Source organism: Dama dama, chromosome 23 (genome assembly GCF_033118175.1).
Source record: "Dama dama isolate Ldn47 chromosome 23, ASM3311817v1, whole genome shotgun sequence".
Classification (NCBI taxonomy): domain Eukaryota; kingdom Metazoa; phylum Chordata; class Mammalia; order Artiodactyla; family Cervidae; genus Dama; species Dama dama.
The window spans coordinates 32148861-32164570 of NC_083703.1; the positions used below are offsets into that span (position 1 = coordinate 32148861).

At 41.2% G+C, this 15710-nt stretch overlaps 1 protein-coding gene across 6 annotated transcripts in view; it reads right to left on the reverse strand.

Annotated features, from left to right (window-relative positions):
- The window catches only part of CUBN (cubilin), a 282579-nt gene that overhangs the window by 109865 nt on the left and 157004 nt on the right, over window positions 1–15710 (reverse strand). For all 6 annotated transcript variants that reach the window (XM_061126294.1, XM_061126293.1, XM_061126296.1 and 3 more), the window contains 5 exons: window positions 11095–11254; window positions 9097–9210; window positions 7280–7390; window positions 5396–5524; window positions 4278–4410 (listed from right to left, as the gene is read on the reverse strand). In XM_061126294.1, coding sequence (XP_060982277.1) covers window positions 4278–4410; window positions 5396–5524; window positions 7280–7390; window positions 9097–9210; window positions 11095–11254 — 647 coding nt within the window. The remainder of the gene's footprint in view (window positions 1–4277; window positions 4411–5395; window positions 5525–7279; window positions 7391–9096; window positions 9211–11094; window positions 11255–15710) is intronic.

A 15710-nucleotide genomic window follows, 5' to 3' on the forward strand; every position in this document is an offset into this window, starting at 1 on the left:
ACAAAGCTCAAGGTTTCATTATCCCTTGTACTATCCTTTGAAGCATTCCCAGTTTACCAGTGACAAAAGCTAAAGGTCAGATTTATCTAGGACCTCCAAACAATCAACAACACCATTATCCTTTTCCATTGTGTGGTCCCCAACTTTCACACGATACTGACATCAGTCCAACTGGAAGCAAATTCTTTACTGTAATTGATTCATGCAGAGCATTCTCTAGCACTCTGGTTGATGAAGCTAGTCAATACCTTTTTGCCTTTACTTGGTAAGAAGAACAATTCACCTGGACAGTAACACCTCAGGGTTTTACTCAGAGACCTTGTTTCTCAGGAATCGTGAAAGCTGGTCTGGATCATACAAAGTTCTCTATAAGTTCAACTACTTAGCTGCAACATGTGGATGATTTGCTTCTTCATGCTGTATCTCAAGCCTCACAGGAAAACTGCATCCACTTGCTAAAGTTTTCAGCCTTAAAGGGACCTAAGATCACCAAAGGAAAGCTGCAGTCTGCCCAAATCCAGCTTTGATATTTAGGGTATCTGCTATCAGGACAAGGGCTGTACCTAGGTCCAGACAGACTTTGTGGTGTCCTACATTTCCCAAAACCCGAAACTAAGCACAACTATGAAGTTTTCTCTAGCTAGTTGATTATTGCTGAAACTGGATTCCAAATTTCTCTCTTATGGCTAAATCTCTGTATGTTTTACTCAACAATAACATCCTCAACCCAATTTTAAGAGGAAATGAGATGACGTAACCTTCAAGGCCTTAAAGGCAATTTGATGAACCTACCTGTCCTTGGGCATCCCAATGATCAGATTCTCTTTTCCCTTTTCATATGAAAAGCAAGAGAACGCAACCCTGACACACAGGGTATTACGGCCAGCAACTGGCCCCTGTAGAATGGGGCTATCCCCCATGCCTTATAGTCGTTACAGTCACCCCCTTTGGTTAAAATTACAAGAAAATTATTGTGAGATTCCTTTCAATAGTTTTTGTATCTCATGTGGTAGAAGTTCTGAATTCTCATCACATTCACCCTTCCTCTGTCCTTTTGTTAACTGCTCCTCACATAGCTCTTTTACATTATCAGGCCCTTAACCTAGCTACTCCTCTCCCTTTCATCATCAACAAAGTCCCTCATGATGCTTAACGCTGAGGCACCCCCTTCGGACTCCTTGTGATGATCTACAGGAAATTCCACTGGGTAACGCTGGCTTTTCATGGTTCACTGACGTTCTCATTTAAAAGGTGACAATGGCAAACACATTAATAGTTCCAGGTCTGCTATTATGGGGGCTTCCCCGGTGGCTCAGTGGTAAAGAATCTTCCTTCAATGCAAGGGACACAGGTTCAATCCCTGGGTCAGGAAGATCCTCTAGAGAAGGAAAGGCAACACATTCCAGGATTCTTGCCTGGGAAATCCCATGGGTAGAGGAGGCTGGCAGGCTACAGTCCATGGAGTTGCAAAGAGTCAGACACGACTTAGTGACTAAACAACATGCTACTAAGACTCATTTTGCTGTTGCTGAGCAGCATCCTTACTTAAGGCTACTTTGGCCCAGATTGAATTATATGCTTTTACACGGGCTTATACTTTAACCAAGGATAAAACTGCTAATATTGATATTGATAGTAGATATGCTTTTGGAGCAGCTCATAATTTTGGAATACTGTGGGGGCAATGTGTCTTCCTTACTAAGCAATATGCCCTCCTTACTTCCCAGGGGCAAAAAAGTTTTAAATGCCTCCCCTCGAGTTTAGGAATTATTAGATGTGATACTTTCCCTTGGCACTTTAGCTATTATTAAGGTTCTGTGACACTGTGAACCTGACTCTCTGTAAGCTAAGGAAAATCACCTTGACAATAGTTTTATAAGGAATGCTGCCCTTAAAGGAACTAATAGCAACCAAACTTCTGTCATGGTCCAAAGGGAAATTTAGAAAAACTGGGTAGAGAAGCCCAGAAATTGGCCTCAGAAATGGGAAAACAAGATTGGAAATTCAATTATTGTTGGTTTGATAAAAAGAGAAAGCTCTGGTTTGCATCAAATAGCAACCTATTGCATCAAATAGACACTCTAAAACTCCATATGCATTAAACCATTGTTCTACTGACAAGATGATTGCCTTCATGAATCAGTATCAGAGAGGACACATTAACAAGACTGAGAAAAGTGCCTACCTCACTTGTCCCACTCGTCCAAAGTAGAACTGAGGGAAGCCTGTCTCCGCTGCTCCCAGACATTTTAAATTGCTTAATGGACCATTCAAGCTCTGGCAAATGGATTTTATACAATTTCTTCCTCTAATGGATATAAATATGTTTTAGTCGTGGTCTATATGTTTTCACAGTGGACTGAGGCCTTCCTTTGCAGACAGGCTGCTCTCTCTTCCGTGGCAAAAGTCCTTTTGGAAAAGAGGATCCCTACCTGGGGAACTCCTCTCAGACTTCACAGTGACTGAGGCAATCCATTCTACTGGCCAGGTACTCTGACAAGTCTGCTGGTTGAGTAGTTTTACAGCACTTCCACTGTGCTTACCACTTTCAATCCCCTGATTTAATTGAACACCAAACAGCATCATTAAGACTCAGTTGGCCAAATTTATAGAAGCCCTCCAAACACCTTGGTCAAAAGCATTGCTATCAGTCCTTCTAAATCTTGGATTCTCCCCTTTTGAAACTTATAAACTCTTTATCTTTTGAGATAGCCCCAGAATTTCCAATGCACTTGGCTCTCACTTATTTTGACCCACAACTGATAAAAAGAGAGATATTCCAATACTTCAAGGGATTAATTGCTGCTATTAAAAGTAACCATGTTTTAATAGCATAATCTTTTCATAGTGTACCTTTGAGAAATTAAGACATTAGGCGTTACATCTTGAAACCTAGAGATTCTGTCAATTGGAAAAGACTCCTCCAGAAGAACTCACTTCATCCTCACTGGAAAGGCCCCTATTGGGTACCTCTAACCAATCCTGTGAAACCAAGCTCTCAGGAATAGACTCTTGGATTCATATGGTTCACCTAAAGAAATCACTGAACCCTGATTGGACCTGCATATCACCTGGTGACCTGAAGCAAAGATTTTCTAGAATTGAAGCAGATGACATCTGATTAGACAGTTTCCCAAGATATCCAGCCTAGGCCTGTTAGATGTTTGTTGCCAAACCTCTGATGATGACATATGGCTTCAGACAGTCTCCAGTGTCTATGATCTTGATATCAAATGGACTTCAGATTAAAAGTACCTGAGCATTCTCCCTCCCACTCCTCCTACACAAATGTGACCTTAATAGATTTCCAGTCTGTGCACTTTCCCTCTGACATGAGATACTATACCAGGAAAGGACCTTCTTGACACAGACACACAGAAAACTGCTGAAACCAGAAACCCTGACTCTAGATCAGCAATGCTTTCAGAGAAAGATTATGATCAAAAGGGGGAAATGTAAAAAGTTAATAAGTAGAATTTCAAATAAATAGAGTCACATACCAAAAGGGGGCACTCTCATGCCCTGCAGAAACAGCAGTGTCCAACAGGAAGGAGAAAGACCTCTCTTTCTTCCGGAAGGGCTCAACCAATGAGAAGAATGTTTACTATGGCTCTTTCAACTTCCTTTTCTTTTCTATAGAAGTGTTCTCCTGATCTCTTTCTATACAGGGACTTGCATGTGGCTCACTATGGTTGCAGGCCTCAAATTGCAGTTCTCTGATAATTCCAAATAAACCCATCTTTGTTGGAAAAAATATCTGACAAAAATAGGTATTTTTGTCAGGCCAACAGTTTCAAACACTTCCAAAATCCTTTTCTTGCTAGGAGTAAGAAGAAAAAGTGGATTGGGGTGGTGATAAGGCATGTGAGTAAAGAAGGCTTAATTGAGATGGGGATTTCTGCTGGAAGAAATAATGATAGTGATTCTCTGGAAGAGTCTAAATGTTTCCAAGTTTTTTTTTAAAAAAGATACAATTAATGTTATCTGAAGATAAGAATTCCAAAAATTAAAACATGCCAAGAGCTCAGGCATGTACTCTTGATAATGTTAGGCAGGACTCTAAAACCATTCATAAGAGAAGTTTAATCCTATTTATAACCTAAACTATGACTAAAACAGAGGAAATATGCAAACAGACTTCCTTGAAGTTCCCACCATATCCTCTTAACAGTTGTTTGGACACATATGCTATTAGTTGGCCATCCTATTAGTAACAGTGCTTCCTTCCTGCAGATTTATTCTCACTGAAACAATACACTATAAAGAAAAGGATTTACATAAAAGACAGCTGGAGCTGGTTGCCAGGGGAACTGACGATGTTCCAGACACATTCCACATTAGCAGGATAAACTTCTGGGTAGCCAGGGCTGTTGAAGATGCCTTCAGCCATGTGGAATATTCCACCACAAGCTAGAAGAAAAGAGAAACAAAGTGAGTGGCAGAGAAAATGTCGAATACAAGACACCATAAGATAGAGAAAGAACACTAGAAGAGCTGTTAGGAGCATCAAAGGATGTACTATTTTCATTTCATAATAAAAAAAAATCCATGGCATATATAATAATAAGGAAAAGATTCTGTAACTTGAAAACTAAAAGCCACTGGGTATGGTGGATTAAAAGGAACCCCTGTAGTTTCTTTTCTTAAAGACTTTTCTCCCTGTGAACTATAGCTTTATGTAATAAAAGACTAATTTTAATCCTACATTCCCTCAGTATTTCTGACCAGGATGATTTTCACCCCTAGAAAGGAAAGCAATATTTCAACATTTCCTTCTCAGGAGAGCACACAACCTGCACAAATCTCCCAGGCTTTCTAAGGCTTTTAACAGCTAATAGTGAGGACGCTGACAAGCAGAACTATCCTAGCTTACAGCCTCTTACTGGGTGCTCCTCTTTCCCCTTCTCCCCATGTGCCATGGTCTATCCTGCATCCCTGAAGACACCCAGCCCCGCCTGAGAGCAGCTGTCAGGCCAGGGAGACTGAAGAATGGCAGTTGTCCCCCTGTAAGAGACACCACTGGACACTGTCCATCAGGGGCTCCCTTAATAAACATATCAAGAAGGAGAATGAGGACACACTGGCAAGCAAGTCACCCAAGATCATCCCAACCAATTCTCCCCACTTCCAGTGCTCACCCTGAGCAGCATTAGTCACTATAGTCAAGGTATGGAAACAAATGTCTGTTAATGGATAAGGAAGATGTGGTACAGAGTTCACAGCTGTTAAAATTTAGAAGCATGTTAACCAAATTTGAAAGACCGTAAAATGAGTCACAGAGGTGATCTACGAAACTAGTTCAGAACACAAAATGTAAGGGAATCCCAAATAATAAATCAAGGATTTTCTACACATTCCTCTTAACCTAATAGCACCACTTGCTAACATTTCTTACCTGACGTGGAGGCAGCATATGTGGCGTGGAAACCACCAAAACTCACTGTAGAATCCGAGATGAACTTCAGCGTCAGAGCATTACTGAAGGAAGTGATAGGATGGGGCATGGAGCGGCCACAGTATCGGCCTAAATAATGATGATATTGACAAGGAGAATGAATGATGATATGCCAACATGTATTCACTAAAATCACGAGAGACCAAAGCAAACAGAAGAAACCACTGCTAGAGAACCACTTAGATCAGGGTCAGTGTTTGGGATGATGCCTGATGATTCAAAATAAACCGTGAACACATTTATAAATATGATAAAGACTGTGAGGGGAAGGTAAGGGAAACACAGATAACTTCCAAATGTAACTCTCCAGGTCAGTAGGCACCTGCACAAAGAAGTGGGCTAATACTTAACAGCAAGACACAGTAGCTGAGAAACTGTGGATGTTGGAGCCAGAACACCTGAATTCACCTCCAGGCTCAGCTACTTACCAGCTATGCGATGGGAGTCAAGCTACTCAAGTTCTCTGTGCCTCAGTTTCTCCACTTGAGAAACAGGTACATGGATAATAATGAAGTTCTATGTCATAAGGTTATAAGAATTGAGTTACTATTTATAAAGTTTTTTAATAAATAGAACTTTATAAAAAAAATAGTACTATAGCACTATAGTATAGTACTATAAATAGTACTATTTATAAAGTTTACTATTATAAAGTTCAGAGTAGTGCTCACTGCAAGGTTAGATAAGTGTCTGTTAAATAATATATCCTTGACCATGGTCAAATGCTTACAGACAAAAGTCACAAAGAATATAAGCAGAAGTCCACAGAGAGCATTCGTCAATTGCCTACTATCATCTCAGGCACTGTTCTGGGTACTGAGAACACAGTCATGAGCAAAACAAAGTCCCTTCTCTGATGGAAACTGTCTTCTACTGCAGGATAAGGAGCTGGAGTGGCAAAGCTCAAACAGGAGTGACTCATAGAGGACGCTTAAATGAGTGAGTGAGTGAAAGTCGCTCACACATGTCTGACTCTCTGTGAACCCATGGACTGTAGACCACCAGGCTTCTCTGTATATGGAATTATATGTATATAGATACATGTATACATGCCAGGCTCCTTTGTCCATGGAATTCTCCAGGCCAGAATACTGGAGTGGGTAGCCATTCCTTTCTCCAGGGGATCTTCCCAAAATAACCTGAGATTATTTTGTTTGAGAACATTACAGAAACTATAAGCAACGTTCTTTAATTTTACTGGGATGTCTTACAAGCAGAACTCCATAATATCTACCTGCCTGTCTGTCTGTCTATCTATCTACCTATCATCTATCTATTCTATTCATCCAACCATCCATCCATCTAACCAACCAACCATCCATCCATCCATCCAATGTGTGTGTGTGTGTGTGTGTATATATATATATATATATATATATATATGTATGTATGTATTTACCTATCCATTACAGCTATCTATCTATCCATCCATCTATCCATTACTTTTCTTCCACTGAGGACAAAACCAGAAGAAACATGCTCAATTTGAACATGAGAACTGTGGTCAAATAGTAACAAGAAATTTCCCACAGAATACTATCTAATGTTAGAAGGGATTGCATTTTACTACTGTTTAAAGCAGTTGCAACTTTTCAATTAAAAAAAAATACATAAACTATTCATGTCTTTGAAGATGAATGAGCTGAGTCTCTCAAACCCTACATTGAATCCTGCTTCCTCAGCCTCTCAGTATCTTTACTTGGCTTATGACAGTCTTCGCAGCTATTGGAAACATTCCAACCTCTGATGACAGCATATACACACGTAAGTACAGAAACTGCAAAAAGCCCAGGCCACAGAAGTGAGAGAGCGAGCAGGGCATACCGCGGAGGGGTGCGTCGTCATGGCTGCCGTCCAACACCTCTACAAAATCTCGGGTACATGGTGTGCTGCTTTCAAGGCCAAAGTGGCTGAAGGATAGGGTGATGTGACTGACTGTAAGGGAAGAAGGGAAAACTGTTTAATAAAGTTCTGGCAAACAAAACATACAGGGAACAAGATTTCACCCCTGATCCTTTCACCTGCTGGTTCTCTGGCAAAGAACTGATGAATTTAACAGTTGTGCACAAGACGACAGGGGCACAGAGGAGAAGTAACCACCGCTGTCCTAAAAGTTTTTTGTCTGAAGAGTAACTGAAAAGCTTTTTAAAATGTCCGTAGACTCTGAAATGCTGGTGCTGGTAAGAGAGCCCTGGGGTGGGTTTACTTCATGGATGATGGGGAAAGTATCAGCTGTTGCTGTGTTTCTCTCAGAAGTATTTTTCTTAATAGCTTCCTTAGATTCTGATTCTTTACTTGTGCTTGTAAATAAGATACTTTTTCCTCCCTGACACAGATATCCTAGCATTTTCTGTGTTACTTTAAGTCCAGAAGCAGGGACATGGAGGTTCAGTCATTTTTAAAGAAAGCTTTGAATTACTTGCAGAATAGTCTGAGTCGGGGTCCATTTTCCTTTTGTTTTCTTCCAGGGTCTTGAATTTTTAGAATAGGATATTTTCCTTTTGCTGTCTTTACACCAGTGAGCTCTTTCATCTAAGAGCTTTACAACTGTTTAGAAACTATCCTTAGGGGCAAGGCTGCAGGACTCAAGGCCGGGAGCTTCTTTATCCAAGGACTGGTTCCTGACTGGCTGGCTACTTTCTTTGGCTAAGGGTTACATCACTGACCCCCAAATCATATGCAGAGCAATAAAGATACCCTTTTGCTAATGTTTTACATCCCTAGAAAAAATGTTAGAGAATATTTAAGCCAAACCCTTCATTTGTTAGATTAGCTAATGGGGCATTGTGAGCCTAAGTGACTTTCCTATTATCACACAGGTCATTAATTAGAGAGTGGAGTCAAGAACTTAATGCTTTTCCCACATTATGTCTGAAGTCATCAATTTCCCCTGAAAACCTCAAGAAGAGCAGGGCTCCTTTGAAACAAGATTCACAATGGCCCCGGGGTCACCCTCCTCACGGTCATTTTGCTTGAGTTCTTAGTGGTCTCCTCATTTTCTCTGTAAAATGTGGATAGTAATCCTTACCACTAGATTGTTACCAGATCAGAAAGATTCTAGGATTCTAAAAAGAACACAGTGTAAGCACTTATTGAATGCTTCTTCAAGGCCTATGCTGGGACTTTTAAAAATATATTTTATAATCAAGAGAGATCAGGCTTTATCATTAACTTCCACCTTGACTGAAGACCAATATGCTCATGGCATTGCATCCCCAAAGTATAAGTTATTAACTCTCTAGTCTATGGTTCTTATTGTTCATTTATTCATTTAGTGTCTTCCTTGAGCACCTACTACAGTCAAGACAAATAGTCAAAAACTATTTATTCATCCAGTATTTTTGTTAATCCCCAATTTCACATGCCTGTCATTTCTACTAGGTTATAGGTTTTCGCTTTGTTATTTCCTTTGCTAGGCCTTGAAACTTATAAAAAGAAAATTAATTAAGAATAAAGAGCAAAAATTACTTCCTACCAGATTAGGAAGCCCTTGTTCTCCTGCACATGAGGAATTAGGACTTCCAAAAACAGGAGAGGAAGGCCATCAATTGTTACCAGCGAGGAGATAAGAACGTGAGTCATAGCTGGACTTTCCCACAGACACGATGCATCCTGGATTCTTTTTTATTTTTGTTACTTACAGGGAGGCTGAGCTTGAATTATCCAGCTGCAGTTCTGATTTTTCGGATAGTTGTTTGGGAACAGTGGAGAGGAGATAGTATCAACGGAGTCGGTGAGGATGTGGCCGCCACAGGCTGAAGAACACATAGATACACACTTATGTCATACACTTTTGATTTCTACTGATTCTCCAGAACAATTATTTGAAGAATGAAAACATAAATGATGTTTCCTTATTTCTAAAGGGCATATCAAGGAAGTTCTCTGCCAAGGAAGCTGCACATGAACCATGAGAAAGTGGCAATGTGCTCTACATTTATAACAGGGTTCTTCAATTACCAGAAGTGGGGAGTGGCAAAGAACAGATTAAATGGTTATGAACTGCCTGAATCTTTCAAAGGAAGTCTGGCATCGATTCACTTACTTTACCCACTCGTAAACTATAGGCACAGGGATAATCTCTTAACGACTGACTTCATTTTTAGGAAAGTAAATACTCAGTTGACAGAGACTTCATACGGGCAGTTGTGTGCTATCAGGGACGTGCAGATCCCAGGGGGAACAGAAGATGGGGGTGTCTGCTGAGAGCCGGGGAGTGTACGAGGTGTGTCAAAAGGGGGATGGTGCTGAAGGAGGAGTCGGGTGAGGAAGAGTGGTCTAGGGAGAGGGCAGCCTGAACAAGATAGAGAGGAGGGTATGGGGTGACGTGTGGGGCGTGTGAGGAGAGTCAGGGCAGTGCTGAGAAAAGACAGGCAGGTTCCGCCCCATGGAGAACATCCAGAGACGATGGGGCTCCACTCCCTGCCTAGTGCGGAGTCAGGACAGACGACGGTACACTGAAGGTCAGGGTCAGAACTCACGACTACACACTGACTTGGGAGGAATACGTGAGCCCAAGGACGCTGCTGTAGTAGCCCAGAGAAGACCTGTTGGGGACTTTTTTTAGCTCTGAAGTGAAATGTAAGTGATTAGTTAGGAGAAAAAGTGTTAAGAAACTGTTCTTTGAAAGAACTCTGTGATCAGTCTTGCTCCGCAGTCTACATTGCAACCTCAGGGGACCTCCACCCAAAAACTCTTCCTGGCCAGGGCTCTTTACTACAGAAAATGAGCAAGCGGGTCCACTGAAACAGATGAAATGACCAAAGAGACCACACTTATTTGAAAGGACAGGAATCCTCTGAAAAAATAAAATCACAGGCACATTCAGCAGACAGGAGCCCCTCCAGCTCTAGGTTCCATCTCTGATGGTGGGCAAAGGGTTAACCTCTAAGAATACCAGACAAAAGGCAATGGATGGAAAGGTCTCTAGCAGAAAGTGGTGATTTAAGAAAAAGACAATGGGGTGGGGTGTGGGGGGGGGGGGGGTGGACACACTTCCAGGTGAGACAGCAGTTAAGACTTTGCCTTCCAAGGCAGTGGGTGTGGGTTTGACCCCTGGTGGGGGAGCTAAGATGCCACATGCCTCTTAGCCAAAAATAAATAATAAGTAAATAAAAACAGAAACAATAGTATAACAAATTCAAAAGATTTTTTTTAAAGGTCCACATAAAATCTAAAAAGAAAGAAAAGAAAAAGACAACAGAAAACAACATTGATTCTTCAGGTGAAGGGCAACCACTACCTCAAGGCTTAGAATCTGACTCTATGTTACAAGTCTTGCAAATTATAGCAGTGTATCTCTGAGTATAAAATCTTAGATAAATGCTAGGTCATTTATCTATGAATGAATGAATTTGGATAAATACTTCTTTACAAGTGTCTCTAATATTAAAGACACTTTTCAGTATAATTCTGACAACCTGTTTGAGGAATACAGAGATCTGGAGGACAAAGACAGAGTTAAAAGTCCCAACAGTTAGAATCATTGCAAACCATGGCTCCTTTGTTCTTCTTAAAGTGTCGCACATTAAGTGGAAAGCTGGGAACAATTTCCAAGGACTAGTCTCATTTTATTGCAGCACCAAGAGGGGGAGGTAAGGACAGATGGTCTGCGCCTTGGGAGACCACACGGAACTTGCCTTGTCTGAAGTGAGCGCGAAAACCCCGGCTCTGTCTGGAAGGGCCAGACTGAAATCGCAAGAAGAGGCTGTTTCCGGAAGATATGATGGGGTTCCTCAGTTGCTGTCTTCCACACACACCGGCAAGGCGGGCAGTTGCAGAGCTTACACCATCAAATGCCTACAAAGAAAGGCAACTGGGTACATGGTGGTTCAGGACTTCAGATCAGCATCTACAAGGCCCTGTTCTGTGGAGTATCTATCTGCGCATCGGCAACCTGGAAAACACATTTGGACTTCCCTGGTGGTCCAGTGGTTAAGAATCTGCCTGCCAATGCCAATGCAGGTAACGGGTTCGATTCCTGTTCAGGAAGATTCCATACATCACAGAGCAACTAACACCAAGCGCTACAATTCCTGAGCCCGTTTGCCCTAGAGCCAGTGCTCCGCAACAAGAGAAGCCACCACAAAGAGAAGCCAGTGCACTGCAAGGAAGAAGAGCCCCTGTTCGCAGCAACTAGAGAAAGCCTGTATGCAACAATAAAGATCCAGCACAGCCAAATAATAATAATTGTTTTTTCTTAAAAAGAAAGAAAACACATTTGCTGTAACCCAGTGCTTTATTCTATTGTCCGGTCACTCAGATCTGTCAGAATGTCTGAGTCCTTGGTCATTTCTAGGAACTCTTCAGACATTTCAGTGGGAGTTTCCATGTCGAAGAAACTCACCATGAGGTCCCTGGATGTCTATAAATGCCATGCCTTTCCCCACTCTCATCCTCTCGTGACTCCAGGACAGTTACATCACGTACCAGTCTCACAAAACATGCTGATGCAACAATGAATATTGGAGCAAATACATGAGAAATAATGATGAGGAATCATTCATTTTCAGAAACTCAGCATTTGCTGGAACTTGTTGCTCTTCATAGGGTTATGGTCAAGAAGAAGAGAAATGGTAGAATTCTTTCAAGTGATATAGTGATATGAGCCTGATTTATTAATAGAAAATTACCTCATTATTTTAAAATATATAGGGTTCTGTGTCTGTTCAGTTCTGTGCTGGGACTTGGCTGACCTTCCATATGAGCCAGTGGAATGGAGTTTAAATTACAGACTCCCCACCCCACCCCCTTACCCCTGCTCCAGATTGCTGAATCGCTGTGTGAAACTGAATTTTCTCATTGCCTTGGAACTCCATTGTCCATTGTCATGGACTATAGTTCACCAGGCTCCTCTGTCCATGGAATTCTCCAGGCCAGAATACTGAAGTGGGTAGCTGTTCCCTTCTTCAGGGGATCTTTCCAACCCAGGAATCAGACCCAGGTCTCCTGCACTGCAGGCGGATTCTTTACCAGCTGAGCCACCAGAGAAGCCCATGAATCTTTAAGCCAGGGGAAATAAGTTCCTTTTTTGGGGGGGATGATAATATTAATAACAGCAACCATTCATTAAATGTTTACTATGTGCCAGAAACTGGATACAGCCTTTCACATATACTATCCCATTTCTCCTCCCAAGACTCTCCATTTTCAAGAAGAAGATCACAGATGTACAGAGACCTCACTAATGTCACAAATCACACAGTTCCTCGAAGAACAAATACCATCATCAACAGTACATACACTTTTAGAGGATTTTTACAAGTCCATGTACTCACAAAGGCAAGACTCTTCTAATTTCCTTTATTTCTCTCCAAATTCAGAGGTCTGGAGAGTAGCAGATACTGTTCCACCCCTTTCTAAGCTGTCTTTTTTATTGTGATTCTCTTTAGACAAAATAAGGACAGTAGAAAATGAAGATTAGAATTAGAAAATTCAGAAAATCACATGAATGAGTCATTTCCCTGGGGATTCTTTGAAAAACCACATTTTCTAGGAGGTCTCCATGTTTCCAAACTTCCTACCCAGAGATTCAGGAATCACAGGATTTTGGCTGAAATTCACATGGCTGGGACATTGCTTCACAAGGAATGGATCCAAAATAGAGTGTTTCCAAATGTCCCTACATCAAAATTATATACCAGTGACACCCCACATTTGATTAGCATGCCGTAATTTTACAAGCACCATTGCAATACCTCTAAACTAGTCTTCAACACTGTGTGATTTTTTTTTTTTTTAGTGACGAAAGTGAGACTTCAAAGCGTGCTAGTGTGGATACTGTCTCATCCAATGGGTGATAGTGACAATGGAAGCTAGTGACCCAAGATCAAAGAGCTAGTGAGTAGCAGAGCCCAAAACTTAATTCTTCCCTCTCCAAATTCTATATCATTTCATGTTACTTCTCTTTAAATTGTGTGTAATAGTTATTAAGTTGTAAATTCCTAATTACCATTTTATGAGAGTATATAACTTCAGGTTATTAAGGAGAGAGCTGAGTCTTTTTCTTTAAGTTTGGAATAGCAATTCTTTTATTTAAGAGTAATTCTTAACACTCGTAATGTCAAATCAAGTTTTAATTTATAAAATTATAAGAAAGAAACTGGAGGGAAGAAAATATAAGAAAACTTACTGCTATTTTTAAAAAGTCTGAAGTCATAAAAATTATCAATAAACATTTCCTTTACTTCCATTTAGTTTCCAAAACAAAGTTAGCAAATTATATTACTGGCTACATGTATAATATATTCGTATAGGCAATGGCAACCCACTCCAGTACTCTTGCCTGGAAAATCCCATGGGCGGAGGAGCCTGGCAGGCTGCAGTCCATGGGGTCGCGAAGAGTCGGACACAACTGAGCGACTTCCCTTTCACTTTTCACTTTCATGCACTGGAGGAGGAAATGGCAACCCACTCCAGTGTTCTTGCCTGGAGAATCCCAGGGACGGGGGAGCCTGGTGGGTTGCCGTCTGTGGGGTCGCACAGAGTCGGACACGATGGAAGTGATGCAGCAGCAGCATAACTTATTTAAGTCTTATTATAGTCTTCTTTAAGTCTACTGCCAAGGGTTTCCTAGGACTGGAAATTAATTTTCTGATCTGTCGCTTAGGTGGAAAAAGTCAGAGAAATACACAAAACAAAACAAACAAAAAACTATACAGTACAACTAACTCATTTCTAGGTAACTCTAGTAAAATAAAATTTTGAATAAAATTATGAATCCACAAAAGGAAAAGTGGCCACCATCCCTTAGAGTTCCAGAAGCTCTAAAAACAGAGGCAGACCTGGTTAAGTAGTAAGCTAAGTTCTTCTGGAAGTTAATCAGTGTCTTGACAAAGTATCCAGAGTTTGTTACATTTCCAGATACCAGCAAACACGTTCAAAATACCTGAGCTCTCCATTACCATACAAAAATAAGAGATTTTTTTAAAAAAAAGAATAGAACCAGGCACATAACAAACAGCAAACGTCTGATGAACAAATGAGTAAGTGAATATATGTAAGAGTATATGGCCTCTGAGAATAAAGGACTGAGGTTGAGGAAAACTCAGAATTAAGAAAAAAAGTTGCTCCGCTCTTGTGGACTGGGCTGTATAAATGCACAGCAGACATGATGGCAGGGAAGAGGCCATTCACAGCGGGAAAGAGGACAAGAGGAACTGCTCTCTGGGCCCTGTGGGCCGTGGAGGAGGTTCCATCAAGGGCAGGGACCAAGCCACTCACACCTGCCCAGGTGCCCTCCCTCCAGCTGTGCCAGCCCTTCAGCAGCACCGCGAGGGAACTAGGAAGGCAGAAGGTGGGCAGAGGACACTGGACCCACCCCAGGTCCCAGAGTACCCAGAACACGTGACATTACAGTGCCATGGGAGATCCTCTGTACCCTGAGCTGTGGCCCAAAGTCAGAGCTGAGCCAAACTTCTATGAACTTTAATACTTGATGTTTGAAATGCTAAGGAGATTTGAATAAATATCAACCCCCTTTCAAAGTTCAAAGTGTCCACTCCAGCACACAGTGATGGGAAGGAAAACCTTTCCGCTGAGAGATTAGCACTCCTTTCTGATGATATGTATGGAGGCCAAAGGTCAGAGTCCAGAGACAATTTGAGAAAATAAAGGAGCCAAGCAACTTTCATCTTTCCACGTACTTACTGATGATGGAAATATATGTTATTTAAGAGGATGCATTATTTAAAAGCAGGTGGCAGAATCCCTTTCAAAGAGAAGAACCAGAAGGTAAGTTTATTTAGCAAAACACCCTGGCAGGTGCTCAGAGAATGACTGCTGTGGGAGAGATGCCACGTGATGTTACTGTGGACAAATCCTTCTCTGTCCTTCAGCCACCAAATCTGTACAATGGGACTGAGATGAAATTGTAGTACATATTGTTCACCAGAATTAAATGACTTAAAAGACATAAATTCTCAGGTATCCATTTTTTAGTGGAAGTTGGCAACATAGGAAATGTAAAAGCCAACTCTTTCACTTCCAGATAGCTACCTGAGGTAAACTCTTGCATGACTACATTCAGAAATATGGACAATAATGTTTCTTGCTATAAGGGTTGCCCCAGCACAATATTAGAAGACTTAGAAGTGCATTAACAGTAGAATGGGTCCATGACTCATAGTATAGAGGAGAAGCTTGTATAGTGGCAAACACAGTGAACTAGATCTAAATACACCACAGTGTAGAAAAATGTTCAAAACAGGTTGTTAAATGAAAGGAGTGAATGGAAGAATAGGTGTCACGTTGTATT